The sequence below is a fragment of the Trachypithecus francoisi genome, unplaced genomic scaffold, assembly GCF_009764315.1.
Source record: "Trachypithecus francoisi isolate TF-2019V2 unplaced genomic scaffold, Tfra_2.0 Contig01440, whole genome shotgun sequence".
Classification (NCBI taxonomy): Eukaryota; Metazoa; Chordata; class Mammalia; order Primates; family Cercopithecidae; genus Trachypithecus; species Trachypithecus francoisi.
Window position 1 is genome coordinate 15,027,519 of NW_022681431.1, and position 13,860 is coordinate 15,041,378.

The following is a 13,860-nucleotide window of genomic DNA, read 5'->3' on the forward strand; positions in this document are numbered from 1 at the left end:
CCCCACACTCAGGACTGCACCGCCTCCCAAAGGCCCCACCTTCTAATCCCATCACATTGGGAGTTAGGGCTTCAACAAAGGAATTTGGGAGGTACACAAACATCTAGTCCTTAGTGGTATTAAACATGCAACAAGTATTATTTGATTAAATCTTTACCGCATCCCCCAGTATTCATTTCATAGAAAGGGAAACTGAGATTAAGGGAGATTAACCAACTTGCCCTAAATAATGCAAGTTGGGAAGCAGAGAGCAGAGAGTTCAGCCAAGGTGCTCTGGGCTCTGTGGCCACTCTAAAACCTGGGTTGGGAGCCCAGGACATGCCTGGCTTTTCCTCCTATCCCCTTGGTCTCCAATGGCCTCCAGCGGGGAGCCTCACACCTGATTCCTGGCGGTGCCCACTGAGGGCATCTTGTCCACGTCTGCGCTTCTTCCTGTCATTCCAGAGTCAGACATCTATGCAGAGATTCCCGACGAAACCCTGCGAAGGCCTGGAGGTAGGTTCTCAACCCCACTACAGCGACCGCAGTCAAGGCCCTGTGAAATGACATGGCAAGGACTCTGGTGACACCACAGGGAATGTTCTTTTCTTCCTTTATCCTCCCTTCGTGCTAGGCTTAGACAGTGGCAAACCTGAGATGCTGTGGATTTGAAAGCTGAGATGTTTTTTTATCCCTACACTGATTGCCCTTTTGTGTGCCCATGGAGCTGTGTGGGGATTCTAATAACTTGGACCTGGGACCCAGCCTTCAGAGGGAGCAGGGTGATGGCTCTTCCCTGAGACAATGGAACATTCTAGACCCCCATTTCCCCAGCCCAGCCCCTGGATCTTGGCTGAGGTGTTACAGGTCTGGTGATGCCTGGCTTTGGAGCCTGCAGACACTCAGGTTCCCTGGGGGGCACCACCGATCTCTGTGATCTGCGACTGTTTTCTCCATCTGTGTAGGTTCACAGTATGGCATTGCCCGTGAAGATGTGGTCCTGAATCGTATTCTTGGGGAAGGCTTTTTTGGGGAGGTCTATGAAGGTGTCTACACAAATCACGTGAGTTCCAGGATCTTCCCCGACACTCCTTTTCCATGGGTCGGTAGGGTGAGACAGAGCTCGAATCTGAGCAGGTTGGAGTTGGCACAGCCTTCATCCACTTGGGGCCTCTTGTCTCTAAGGGCCCCTTGTCCACTGGGCACGATGGTATCTATTAAATACTCAAAGAGAGATGGAGTCAAGAGTCGTTTTCAAGAAGGGTAGCAAAATACCAGGGATGGAGATACAGGGAGAACCTGGAGAAGGGTCACTGATTCTTGGTGGGAGAATACAAAGGGGGCGGCAGGATAAAGACAGTTCTGAGAAAAGGCGAGGCAGGATCCGGAGTTAGTGTCAAGGCCAGTGATGGGAGAGGGCAAGGCTGACCACTGTGGTCATGATTCTAGCAGGCCCAGGGGAAAAAAGAAAGAGGCAGCAAGAATGTAAAATCCAATGATAAAGAGAAAGAGAAAGGCCCAGCCTCCATGCCTGATAATTGCCTGCAGGTGCCTCTGGCTTTGGGCAGGTCACATGGCCCCTCAGTCTCAGTGTCCTCATCTGGATGGCTGAGTCAAGAGCGGCTTGACTCATCTGACCACTAAAGCCCTTTTCAGTTCTAACAGACCTTGATCTAGAAGAAGGGGAGTGGGGAAGGAGAGGAGAGGAAGACAAAGGGGAGAAGAAGAGAGACATAGGAGAAAAGGGCCTTGGCTGGTGGCAGTCTGCGGGGGGCCATGGGGAGGCCGGGAGAGAACATTCTGCTGAGCACTGGGCTGGACCAAGGGGTCCTGAACACACTCTTGTTATAGAAAGGGGAGAAAATCAACGTAGCTGTCAAGACCTGCAAGAAAGACTGCACTCTGGACAACAAGGAGAAGTTCATGAGCGAGGCAGGTAGGGACCCCTGAGACCAACCAGGCCTCCAAGATGGGAGGGGCTTGGGCCTGGGAAGGGAGGGGTGAGCAGTGCAGGGACCATGTTGGAGGAGGGGTCCCCGTTCCCCTTGCTGGAAGAGCAAAGGCCTTTTCTGAATTGGACCTTTGAGCCACCCCGCCCGTCCCTCTTGCCCCCCGACTGCAGTGATCATGAAGAACCTCGACCACCCGCACATCGTGAGGCTGATCGGCATCATTGAAGAGGAGCCCACCTGGATCATCATGGAATTGTACCCCTATGGGGAGGTGAGCTGGAGGTGGTAGAAGAGGGACTCTGTGGTGACCCCTGAGCTGCAGCATTGGGGGGCATTCAGAGCACAGCCCATTCCTCCCAGCTTCCTGGCTTCTGTATTCAGCTGGAACAAGCCAGAGGCCCTGTTTGTCAAAGAAATTGCTGGAACATTTTTCCAGCTTTGGGTTTGTCTCCCCCCACCCCCAGGGAAGGGTCAGGAGCTGCCAGCACCCTGGCCCCCTGGCTCCGTGCCGGGACCAACCAGGGGTCTTGATGGCACCTCCCTATTCCCGCAGCTGGGCCACTACCTGGAACGGAACAAGAATTCCCTGAAGGTGCTCACCCTCGTGCTATACTCACTGCAGATTTGCAAAGCCATGGCCTACCTGGAGAGCATCAACTGCGTGCACAGGTAGGGGTGGAGGAGGTGGCCAGCGGTGTGGAAGCCAGGCCTTCACCAGATCCTCAAGGCATCTGGGTAGAAGCAGGGTTTGTGGGTGACACAGCAGTGTTGGAATCCCAGCTTTGGCCCTGCCTGTCCCGGCAGCTTCGAGTACCTGAGCAACCTCTCTGACCCTGTATCCTCATCTGTAAAGTTGCAGGTACTGTATGTACCTCATGGGGTTGTTAGGAGTAACTCTGAAGTCTGAGGTGTCTGTCTATAGCTCAAGACCTTATAGCCCCTCCCCTGTGAGTGCCAGGAAATGGCCCCCAACCTTCCTTAGAGCTCGCTGACCTCCAGCTCACCGGCTTGGTGGCACGTGGCCCAGAAAGAAGGGACTGGGCTGGAGCAGGGCCAGAAAAATCCTGAGGTCCTGACCTGGACACCATCCTGGTTCCTGGCACCCCTGGACTGCCAAGTCCAAGCCTCCCTGTGGCTGTGGAGTTGGCCTCTGTTCTACCTGGCTTTGTTCCCATTCCCTGCCATGAGAGCCTGACCCCCAAGGCAGTTAGTGGTTGGGCATTACCAACCATTGACATTGGCTCTGTAGCCTTGTGCCTGATTCTATGGAAAGCCACATCAGGGGATAAAACCCTGCATTCATTCATTTGTTCGTTCGTTTGTTCGTTCATTCATTCATCCGTCCAACAAGCACCATGGAACACCTCTCAGTGCCAGGCACTGACCTAGGCTCTGGGACAAAGTCACAATGAAAACAAGCAAAACTCCTTTTCCTTGTGAAGCTTACCTTCTAGCATGAGGGTCAAACTGGAGAAATCAATTGTCAGGAGAAAGGTGGTGGGAGGATAGATTTGTTTATTTTGTTTGTTCGTTTGAAGTTGGCATGCTTTTAAGCCATCATTTCAACTATAAAACAAACACTAGAAAGTGGAGCCTGCCTGTGAGAAGCAAGCAGGCAAACTAGTTTGGGGTTGAGAGTCATGGCAAGAACACAGGGTAAACTGAGTCAGTGGTGCGTCTCCTGGGAGGAACGAGAGCTCAGCTCTGGAGTAGCCTACCTGGGCAACACCCTTTTCCACCAGTGACCTGCTGGGCAAGTTTCTTCAGCTCCCTGGGTCTGGTCTCCTCCCCTGCACCAGGGGGGTCTGAGGGCCTCTATGTCATGACTCATGGTATGTGAAGCTCTCGTATGAGCGTAGTATCCTAAGTGCCCCATCAGAGTTAGCTGTGCTGCCGCTGCCACTCCCGCTATACCAAAGGCCTAACCCGTACTGTGGAAACACAGATGAGAGAGAATACCTGTGTTCAGGGAAGTGGTTGGAGTTTATCCTTAAAGAATCACCAGGTGACAGCCTCCCTGGCATGGGGGACAGTGTAGGCAACAGCACAGAAGTGGAGTATAGCAGATGCCAGGAATCTGAGCCAGGCTTCGAGCTGGAGATGCATGAAGGGGTGATGGGAGACAGAGCCCGACAGCAAGAGGGAAGGAGATGGCAAAGTACCTGTGCATATTGGGGTGCAGAGGGGCCAGCTGGGCTCCTACCTGAGCTGTGCTATAGCAAGACCACTCGGGGGAGACAGTGACCCACAGAATCTGCTCAGTTCTGCTCTGGAGGCCGAGTCCCTGGCTTACACTCTTGGTCTCTTTTTCAATCTGTCTGTCCATCTCTCTGAGTGTTCCTGCTCCCATGGGGGTGGGCAGTGCCTCATCCTGGTTTTGATGCCCTTTTTCCAGGGACATTGCTGTCCGGAACATCCTGGTGGCCTCCCCTGAGTGTGTGAAGCTGGGGGACTTTGGTCTTTCCCGGTACATTGAGGATGAGGACTATTACAAAGGTGAGGAGGACTTCCCAGCCTCTGCTTTGGCCTTGGAGGGGTCGCTGAAGCCAAAAATTCTAGAAGAAGGAAGTCTACAGTTGGACAGCCCAGCCTAACAATCTTCAGAAAGTAGGATGTATTTCTGGATAATTCTGATCTTTCTTCCCTAAAAATTAACCTCTTTGCCCACCCAAAGCCTCTGTGACTCGTCTCCCCATCAAATGGATGTCCCCAGAGTCCATTAACTTCCGACGCTTCACGACAGCCAGTGATGTCTGGATGTTTGGTGAGTGCTGATTTGGGAGGGTATGAAAAAGAGTTCAGATTCTCACCTCTGAACCAAGCTAAGGGGGTGGGTGCAGGGAGCAGGGGTCTGACCTCCACCTCCCGTTCCCAGGGTTCAATTTTGCTGTGGCCCCTGAGAAGTCTCAGAGTGAGGGGAGGCCAGTAGGGGTAGATAGGGGGGTGACCCAGGCTAAGGACTGGCCTGGGCTATGGCAGGCTCATCTTCCTGGAAGAGGTTCTTGTGATGTGTGTGCTCCACCTACCAGCCCCAGAAACTAAGATGAAACTCTGTGACTTGTTCTGAGAGAGGTGCAGGAAGGGGAGAGAGCAAAGGCAGGTGCAGAGAGACAGCTCCTTAGGGAACACCTCCCGCAGACCATCTCACTTAGTTCTCCTGCAGTCAACCCCATAGAATATTATTATTACTCTCATTTTCCGGTTAAGAAAACTGAGGTTCAGATGAGTCAGGAGGCTGCCCACAATCACACAGGAACCAAGCATTGGTGCTTGGCTTCCAATTCCAGCTTTACTAAGAAGTGGCTCCCCTCTCTCCTGAGAGAAGACACTTGTGGTCCCAATGACATGCCATGACTGCCACCTGTTGATCCTGCAGTACCCTGACAGGGGCCTAGGGAGCAAAGTCTTAGGTCGCTTACTGCAGATGTAGGTCACTTGTCCCTCGGGTGGACCACCATGGTGGGCAGGACCCCAGGGTGCTGGAGGGGGAGGAAGGACCACAGGAGCTGCTTCTGGTCAAGACCGAGCACTAATGGTGACAGTGCTCCTGGGTGGGAGAGACTGGTCTCCCCACCCGGGGTCTGACGCTCCCTTCCACCCCAGCCGTGTGCATGTGGGAGATCCTGAGCTTTGGGAAACAGCCCTTCTTCTGGCTGGAGAACAAGGATGTCATCGGGGTGCTGGAGAAAGGGGACCGGCTGCCCAAGCCCGACCTCTGTCCACCAATCCTTTATACCCTCATGACCCGCTGCTGGGACTACGACCCCAGTGACCGGCCCCGCTTCACCGAGCTAGTGTGCAGCCTCAGGTAAGCGTGGAGTGTGGGCTGTGGGCTGTGGGCTGTGGGCTGGGGGCCCACCCCGCTGCACCAGGGAGCAAGACCAGCACACAGAGACATTTGTACCACATCTCCCTAAATGAGACAGGCCAGGGTCAAGGACGGGAGGCTGAAGCCAGGTTCACTGTCAGATATGAGCTTAGAGATAAGGTGGCCCTGGGGAAGCCTGGCTTATCTGGGCATTTGTCAGCACAGAGCACAGAGCCTTGTTCATAGGATGTGCTTTGAAAATATTTTCTAGGTTAGACTTAGAAGCCTGAGCCAGACTCTCATTGAAGTGACTGTGCTCTTTGTGGTATTAAGGCATCCCACCTGCTTTCCTCTCGCCTCGTCTCTCGACTTTGATCTTTCCTCCCAGATAGCAAGGAAGGGAGTGATCTTTGACCTGTTATTCAAGACTATGACCCAGGGGCCACCTCTCCCTTCTGAATGGGGGATAAGGGACCTGAGGGCCCGTCGGTGCCTAGGAGCCATGATTCCCTAGGCCTGGGGAGGTCACTGGGGAAGAAGGTCATCTGTTTCGGAGGTTCAGGGTCCTCCAGTTTTCTTGGTGGCAAACCTGCCATTAGCCCTCCTGCGGGAGATCTGACTTCTTTTGGCTTCCTCTGGGGAAGGAGTCAGTAAGCATTTTCTATAAAGGGCCAAATAGTAAATATTTGGGGCTTTGCAGTTTATGCAAGTCTCTGCCAGAACTGCTAACTCTCTTAGCTCAAAAACAGCCATAGACAATACATCAGTGAATGAGTGTAGCTGGGCTCCAGTGAAATGTCATTTCGGATGTGAAATTTGAATTTCAAATAATTTTCATGTGTCATAAAATATTTTTTGTCTTTTAGTTTTTTTCAGTCGTTGAAACAATGTGAAAATCATTTTTCATTTGGGGCCATACAAAAATAGATGAGAGGCCAGATTTGCCCTCTGGGCTCTTATTGGCTGAACCCTACTTTAGAGAGTCTGGAACTTAATTGACTTGAGATATTGTGATTTTTAAATACTGTAGTCAACATGTTGCCTTGTTCGATTTTAGGGCAAGAAAACAGTCCCTGAAAACTGCTTGGTGGGGAGGCACCCCAGGGGATGCCAGCAATGCCCAGGCCAGGGGCACTAGGGGTGACCCTGCATGTTTTCTGTAGGGCAGGGCCTTCAACGTCATCTGCAAAACCTCTGGCTTTAAAGGCCTCTCTGTTCCTGTCTATCCCTTCAGTGAGCCTCCCAGTTAATTCTAGACTCCTCTGTTCGTCCCTTGTATGGGAGGTTTGAGAAGCCAAAGGGCTGCAGGATAAAAGTATTTGAAAGATATAATTTGGGAGAGTAAAAGCCCTAGGGGGATGGAGCTGGGGGTTCTGATTCACTCTGAGGCCTTGAGAGCCATGGGGAGCTGTGCAGGCGCCTCTCCTGGGCTGAGAGGTGTTCCCATCATCCCCTGGGCTGAGAGGTGTTCCCATCATCCCCTGGGCTGAGAGGTGTTCCCATCATCCCCTGGGCTGAGAGGTGTTCCCATCATCCCCTGGGCTGAGAGATGTTCCCGTCATCTCCTGAGCTGAGAGGTGTTCCTATGATCTGGGCTGAGAGATGTTCCCATCAGAGGCACCGGCCAGGTCCCCGCCACAAGTGGAGGTAGGAGCTGATTTCTGGTGTGATCTGGAAAACACCGAAGGACTCAGAAGACCACAGGTTGCTTCTTCAGGCCACCACCTGACACTTCCTCCTTAGTGTTCAGAAGGGATTTCATCAGTGTTTGCTAATCGTTCCCAGGGAGGAAAGGCCCTTCTAATTCAAATTTTGAGTGTCTCTGTGTAACAATAATTATATTTTTAAAATCTTTTGCTGAACAAAATGTAGTGGGCTATATAATGCATTTTAAAATACATACACACTTGAAAATATAGTATTAAGTGTCACATATTCAATAGTATATAATACTTGCTACCCATATGAACATGTGGATTCATGGGCAGTAATAATTCCAGAGTCCTCTGGGGTCTGTGATTCCAGGTTAGGAGCACTGGATTGGGTAAGAAAGGTGAGAGGCGTGCACATGACTAGCCTGGGAGTGAACCGACATGCCTCATTAGCATACACCAGGGATGCGTTGGGGGATGTTTCATGAGAAATAGGAGATGTGGATTCTAGGCCAGGGCCATGAAGTTGGCTGGGACTTTGGAAATCTACATAATAATTTGGTGCCAATCACAAGCCCAGGAGGGCAAAAGGCCTGGGGAGTAGGGCTGCAGTCAGGCTCCTACTGCATGTTTGGGCTGGGACTGGTTCAACAAGGATGCTTTCCCACTTTGGATCCATTCCTGTGATCCTCCCAACTTCAGCGTGGCCTCAGGGCCCATATCCAAGCCTGTCTCGGGGGCTCTCCCCAGGCCATTCCGCAGTGGAGATGGAAACGGAAATGGGACCTAGCAGCCTTGCCCAGGCCTCTCTGGGCTTCCACGGAGTACAAAGAGGAGCCCCAAGGAGCATCTCACTTTGACCTTGTTTCTCTCCTTATCTGACCTGACTCACTGCAGTGACATTTATCAGATGGAGAAGGACATTGCCATGGAGCAAGAGAGGAATGCTCGCTACCGAACCCCCAAAATCTTGGAGCCCACAGCCTTCCAGGAACCCCCACCCAAGGTAAGCCAAGCCGTGGCCTCATAGGTCCTGTGAGTTAAAGCAGAGCCAGGTCCCTGTCTGATCCTTGCCCCACTTCCTGCACAGGCAGGATGCCCCCTACAGCCCTCTCTCAGTCCTTCACCCAGCATCCACCATCACTGTCAGTGTGTCACATCAGTACTCTGGCAGGTGGACTTAGAGATAGCAGCCACCTTGTGGGTCAAGAATCATTCCTCAAAAGTGTTCCCTGAGAGACTGGGCTTCTCTTCTAGGTGTTTTCTTAGGAACAAATGAGATCCCCATGAGGACACATGGATGGGAAGTATCCTGGGTCTTTTAGGTCCAGTCCCTACATCTATACCCGCCATGGCCACCCTGAGCTCAGGAACCAGGGCCCTGCTGCCATTAGGTGGGTAGGTCTGAGAGGCCATGCCTGTCCTAGTCAGCTGGAGCTGCTGCAACAAAAGACCACAGACCAAATGGCTTAAACAACAGATGTTTATCTCTCACAGTTCTGGAGGCTGGGAAGTCCAAGATCAAGGCGTTGGTTTCTTGTGAGGGCTCTCTGCCTGGCTTACAGACAACCACCTTCTCACTGTGTTTTCCCCTGGCAGACACAGAGTCATCTTTCTTTCTCTTCTAATGAGGGCACTAATCCCATCATGGGCTCCATCCTCATAATCTCATTGAACCCTAATTACCTCCCAAAACCTGCACTTCCTTAATGCTATCACATTGGGGGTTCAGGCTTCAACATGCAGATTGAAAAGGAGGACAAATATTCAGTCCATAACAATGTCTGATCCCATCTAAGACCTTTTCTCACTTGTTCCTCTTAACTGGCGTGTCCCACCCCTCCCCTCGGGCCTGGCTCAGTGTTCATCTCCTCCATGCGGCTTCTGTGAGTGCCCAAGCCCCTGGTGAGCTCCTACCTCTGCATGCCTGTGGCTCTGGAGCTCTGACTTGGCGGGTGCCCCCCCATATAGGAGGGCAACAATTAACCCTCCAATTAGCCATAGCCCCAGGAGGGCAGCGAGGCGGCTTCTTTGTACCTTCCACCACTCAGTAGATAATCAGTGCTCAATAAATGGATGCAAAAGGAGTTTCATGACAGCTTTGTCCCTCAACTTTCCTTCCTTCAGAACAAGTCTGAGGTGTCTTTGACTTGATGTTCCCCTTGGTGAGCTGTGTTCACTCAAGGAGAGGCACAGAGACTGACCCATCTGTGTTCTCTCTCCAGCCCAGCCGACCTAAGTACAGACCCCCTCCGCAAACCAACCTCCTGGCTCCGAAGCTGCAGTTCCAGGTAAAGATAGAACCAGATAAGGGAAACTTCAGGTCTGCCTCTCATCCAGGTCCTTCCTGAAACTCCATTCTTGTGCCTTAGAGGAGCAGCAGTCACTCACTTGGGTGATGGAGATGGCCTAGGTTGACTCTTCTTTGGCATCCAGAACAGAATGCAGACTCAGATCACAAGAATTAAGATACTGGTCTCCCAGGCTGTGCTCAGCTGAGACCTGCCTTAAGTCCCATCCCTCTGTCTACAGCGTCTGCTGCTTTGTGTGCCTGCCTGCTGCTCTCTCCCCACATATAAGGCCTCCCTGGCCTCCTTCCCAAAAGGAATCCCAGGGAATATTCCACAGCAAATGGAGTGGCTCCATGGGGCTCCCCAAAGAGGCCCCATCCAGAACCTGGGTGGCCACTGAAGAGACAGCAGGGTTTTACCTGCGCTTTCTCCCAGCTCCGTTATCCCCAACCATGACTCTTTCCCAGGCTGTGGGTCCCTAACCCTGAGCATCTCTGTTCTGTGTCTCTCTTGCCTCTAGGAGAGAGGGAGTCCAGTCTCCTCTTATTTCTTCTCTTGCATCCCCCAGCTCAGAGTCACTGCTCAAAAATTGGTCCCCTCAACCACTAGAAATAATGTCCATTTAGTTGGTGCCCTTTATAGAAAGGTGGTGTCCCGTGGTCCTATATTTGTTCTCAAGGAAATGCCTGAGTGCCAAAACAAGACCATCTAAGGACTAACAGATACATCCTCTTCATGTGAAGAGAAAGCTTGATTCAGAAGATGGAAACTGTTCTGAAAAAAAAAAAAAAAAGAAATACACCCATATGTGATATTTAAAACAGGGAGTTAGGTGGGGTGGCACACACCTGTAGTCCTGGCTACTAAGGAGGGTGAGATGGGAGGATTGATTGAGCTCAGGAGTTTGGGACCAGCCTGGGCAATGTAGTGAGACCCCACCTCTAAAAGCAAAGAATAATAAAATTGTGATATAATTATTTTTTAATTTTAAAAAGATTCAAGGCAGCCATGGTGGCATGCATCTGTAGTCCCAGCTATGTGGGAGGTTGAGGCAGGAGGATCGCTTGAGGCCAAGAGTTTAAGGCTGCAGTGAGCTATGATCATACCACTGCATCCCAGCCTGGGCAACAGAGCAAGAGCCTGTCTGAATTTTTAAAAACTAATTCATACATATCTCTATAAATCGTTGTGTTAACCACATCAGTCAGTTTGTCATGCAACAGAAACATAACTGTTTTCTAAAGAGACCTGAGGGAGGAACCCTGGTCTCAGTGGGTCAGTAACCAGCGTGGACCCCACTGTGTGCAGAGCATCATAGGGGAATGTTGGATGAATGAGAGGCCACGCTGCTCCACCATCTCTCTCGGAGCAATGGAAGGCTCACGTCGTGTTCTTTATTAACTCCTGGAGAGCAAGCCCTATCCCCCATGGTGCTCATGCGTGGTTTCTTTGTGCTCATGTTTGTGGCAGCTAATTGTCCACCTTCTTGCTTTGTCCCTTGCCTTGTGCTTCTTTGCTTTTCCTGAATAGGTCCCTGAGGGTCTGTGTGCCAGCTCTCCTACGCTCACCAGCCCTATGGAGTATCCATCTCCCGTTAACTCACTGCACACCCCACCTCTCCACCGGCACAATGTCTTCAAACGCCACAGCATGCGGGTAAGAGGGCTCTGCATGCTGGTCCCTGCCCGGACTGAAGAAGCTGCTGGAGGGAGGTGGCCGGGGACACTGGAAACCCCACGTCCTCAGCTCAGGAGGGCCCTCCCTGCTCCCCTGCACCAGTCAGGCCACCAAGCGGGAACTCTCTGACTTCCTTCCTTTTGCAAACACATCAGAGGCTGGCGGCCACACTAGGTCCTGCTCTGGAGGACACCAGCTGGACCTAACCTGCCCTTGGCCATGCTGGTGCTATGGCTAGAGATATACAAATCTCTCCCTCTCCTGATCCCCAGGGGTAGGAAGATCTGTGGCAGCATGGAGGCTCCTAGGCAGGGCACAGCACAGCTTAGTGGTGCTTGAGAGTAAAGGATCCTTCCTACCTGATGGCTTTGGGTGTGAAATCCCTCTTCAGTCAAAGGAAAGGCTTCCTTGTGGCTGCTCCCCCTTCTGCTTTTGTTCAGTTTGCTGCTGGGTGAGAAGGAGTTTAGAGCTAGTGGGAATACAGGCTCATTAACTGGCTAGAGCAGGGGCCTAAGCCACCTCTCTTGTTAGCTCTTTGTCACTGGGTGTTGTTAACTGCTGGTGAAGCCCCGAGTGCTTCATGGCTGGCTTCTGATTGTCAAGTCTTATGTGAAAAAGACACTTTTGCTTATAACCAGATGCCCACTGGTCTCCAACCACCTTCTTCCATACAAATGGCCCCTGGTGGTCAGTTGCCATGAACACTTGATCTATGTTACTAAACCAACTAAAACACTTATTTTAGCTCTAACTCTGCATACATGCATAATATTTCAGGCTCACTGAACATGACTAAACTTTTTTTGAAAAAAATTAGACGTTTATCATAATATATTTGGAAGATATAGGCAAGTATGCTGATATTACTTTCATGCCATTATGCTTAATTTAGTAGAATTTTGAAATGAGCATGATAACTTAGAATTCCAGGCACTATGATTTTTTGTGAAATAAATTTTCCTCTGACCTACTTCGTGTTTCTCTTTTATCTTAATTTAACCAATTTCTGTCTTTGCATGTGCCTAACAATAATAAAACTACATTTTTAAGCATGTGCTATAATTTAGGCCATGTTCAGTTCCTCCACCCTCCTGCCTTTGACTCTGTATTCATAATTGATTGTTTTAGTAAGTTTTGCTTTAAATTGTGTTATTTTAGAATGAAGCTATTTGCACATTTGAGGGGTAGCATTGCCTTTGTCCAATTCCTGCTTCTCCACAAGCACCTTGTTCGGTTCCATAAAGAGATTGTGTAGTAGGAAAAAAGACCTTTTGTGTCAGGGCTTTAGAAGTAATTGCCATAAGGAAAATCTGCCTAAAAGAACATAATGAGCATGTCTTTAAATAAACAAACCCAAAAAAGTTAAAAATATAAACTCCATTTTATGACACAGATCAGAAACACTGAGAAAGTCTCTTCCAGGTAGAATGCTGAGAAGGTATAATAGGCTCCTCACAAAGCATTTGGAAGCATTTAACAAAAATTCAGAGGTGGTTTTCCCAGAAAAACAACTTTTCTACTGAGTGGCTCTATAGCCTGACTCATCAGGGAGTCTATGGGATGCCATACCAGCATTGGGATGGCAGCAGTCTCTCTCTTGAAGACCTCACAATTGAGCTTTAAAAATAATTCAAGGCTGGGCACGGTGGCTCATGCCTGTAATCCCAGCATTTGGGAGGCCAAGGCGGGTGGATCACTTGATGTCGGGAGTTTGATACCAGTCTGGCCATCATGGTGAAACACTGTCTCTACTAAAAATATAAAAAATTAGACAGGTGTGGTAGTGTGCACCTGTAATCCTAGCTACTCGGGAGGCTGAGGCAGGAGAACACTTGAACCCGGGAGGCAGAGGTTGCAGTAAGCTGAGATCACACCACTGCACTCCAGCCTGGGCAACAGAGCAAAACTATGTCTAAAAAAAATAAATAAAATAAAATAAAAATAATACAGTTCAATAAACGGTACGGCTTGCTGTGACTGGTGGACGCTGTCCTCGGTGCTGAAGGAGGGAGGCTCTGCTTTCAAAGCGCTTACAGTCAACCAGAAGGATCAGGCCAGGTACACATTTACCTGTGATGCAAGCCAGAAGGTCGTGGGTATCACAAAGTGGGAGTTCAGAAAGGAGGATAACCCTTTCCAGCTTCTATTTAAAAACTGGGCCTTGAAAGATGGGAAAGATGTGGACAGGAAGAAACTGAGATTCAGGAAATAGAAGAGGCAGAGGCTTCAGTAGGAGCCAAGACTGAGAGGTGGGAAACCACAGGACAAGTGCAAGAACTATTGGACTACAACAGGAAGGGTACTTGTGGATGTTGAAATAAGGCCAACAGATGGGTCATAGCCAAATTATGGAAGGTGTCACAACTTACAAGAGTCATTTTAAAACACCATGAGTACCCAATTCCTTTTAAGAATAGAATGGAATTAGCAATGTAAGTATCCATTATCTAATAAGAATATTGGAGATGCATTTCAGCAAAACCAACCTCAAAGATATTCCA

At 50.2% G+C, this 13,860-nt stretch overlaps 1 protein-coding gene across 6 annotated transcripts in view; it reads left to right on the forward strand.

Annotated features, from left to right (window-relative positions):
* PTK2B (protein tyrosine kinase 2 beta) overlaps positions 1-13,860 on the forward strand; it is a 134,761-nt gene that overhangs the window by 109,792 nt on the left and 11,109 nt on the right. For 5 of the 6 annotated variants that reach the window (XM_033229295.1, XM_033229309.1, XM_033229305.1 and 2 more), the window contains exons 14-24: positions 445-495; positions 945-1,042; positions 1,831-1,915; positions 2,102-2,202; positions 2,485-2,600; positions 4,327-4,427; positions 4,606-4,695; positions 5,535-5,739; positions 8,289-8,397; positions 9,617-9,682; positions 11,213-11,338. In XM_033229295.1, the coding sequence (XP_033085186.1) occupies positions 445-495; positions 945-1,042; positions 1,831-1,915; positions 2,102-2,202; positions 2,485-2,600; positions 4,327-4,427; positions 4,606-4,695; positions 5,535-5,739; positions 8,289-8,397; positions 9,617-9,682; positions 11,213-11,338 (1,148 nt within the window). The remainder of the gene's footprint in view (positions 1-444; positions 496-944; positions 1,043-1,830; positions 1,916-2,101; positions 2,203-2,484; positions 2,601-4,326; positions 4,428-4,605; positions 4,696-5,534; positions 5,740-8,288; positions 8,398-9,616; positions 9,683-11,212; positions 11,339-13,860) is intronic. The other variant, XM_033229311.1, reaches the window with a different exon arrangement.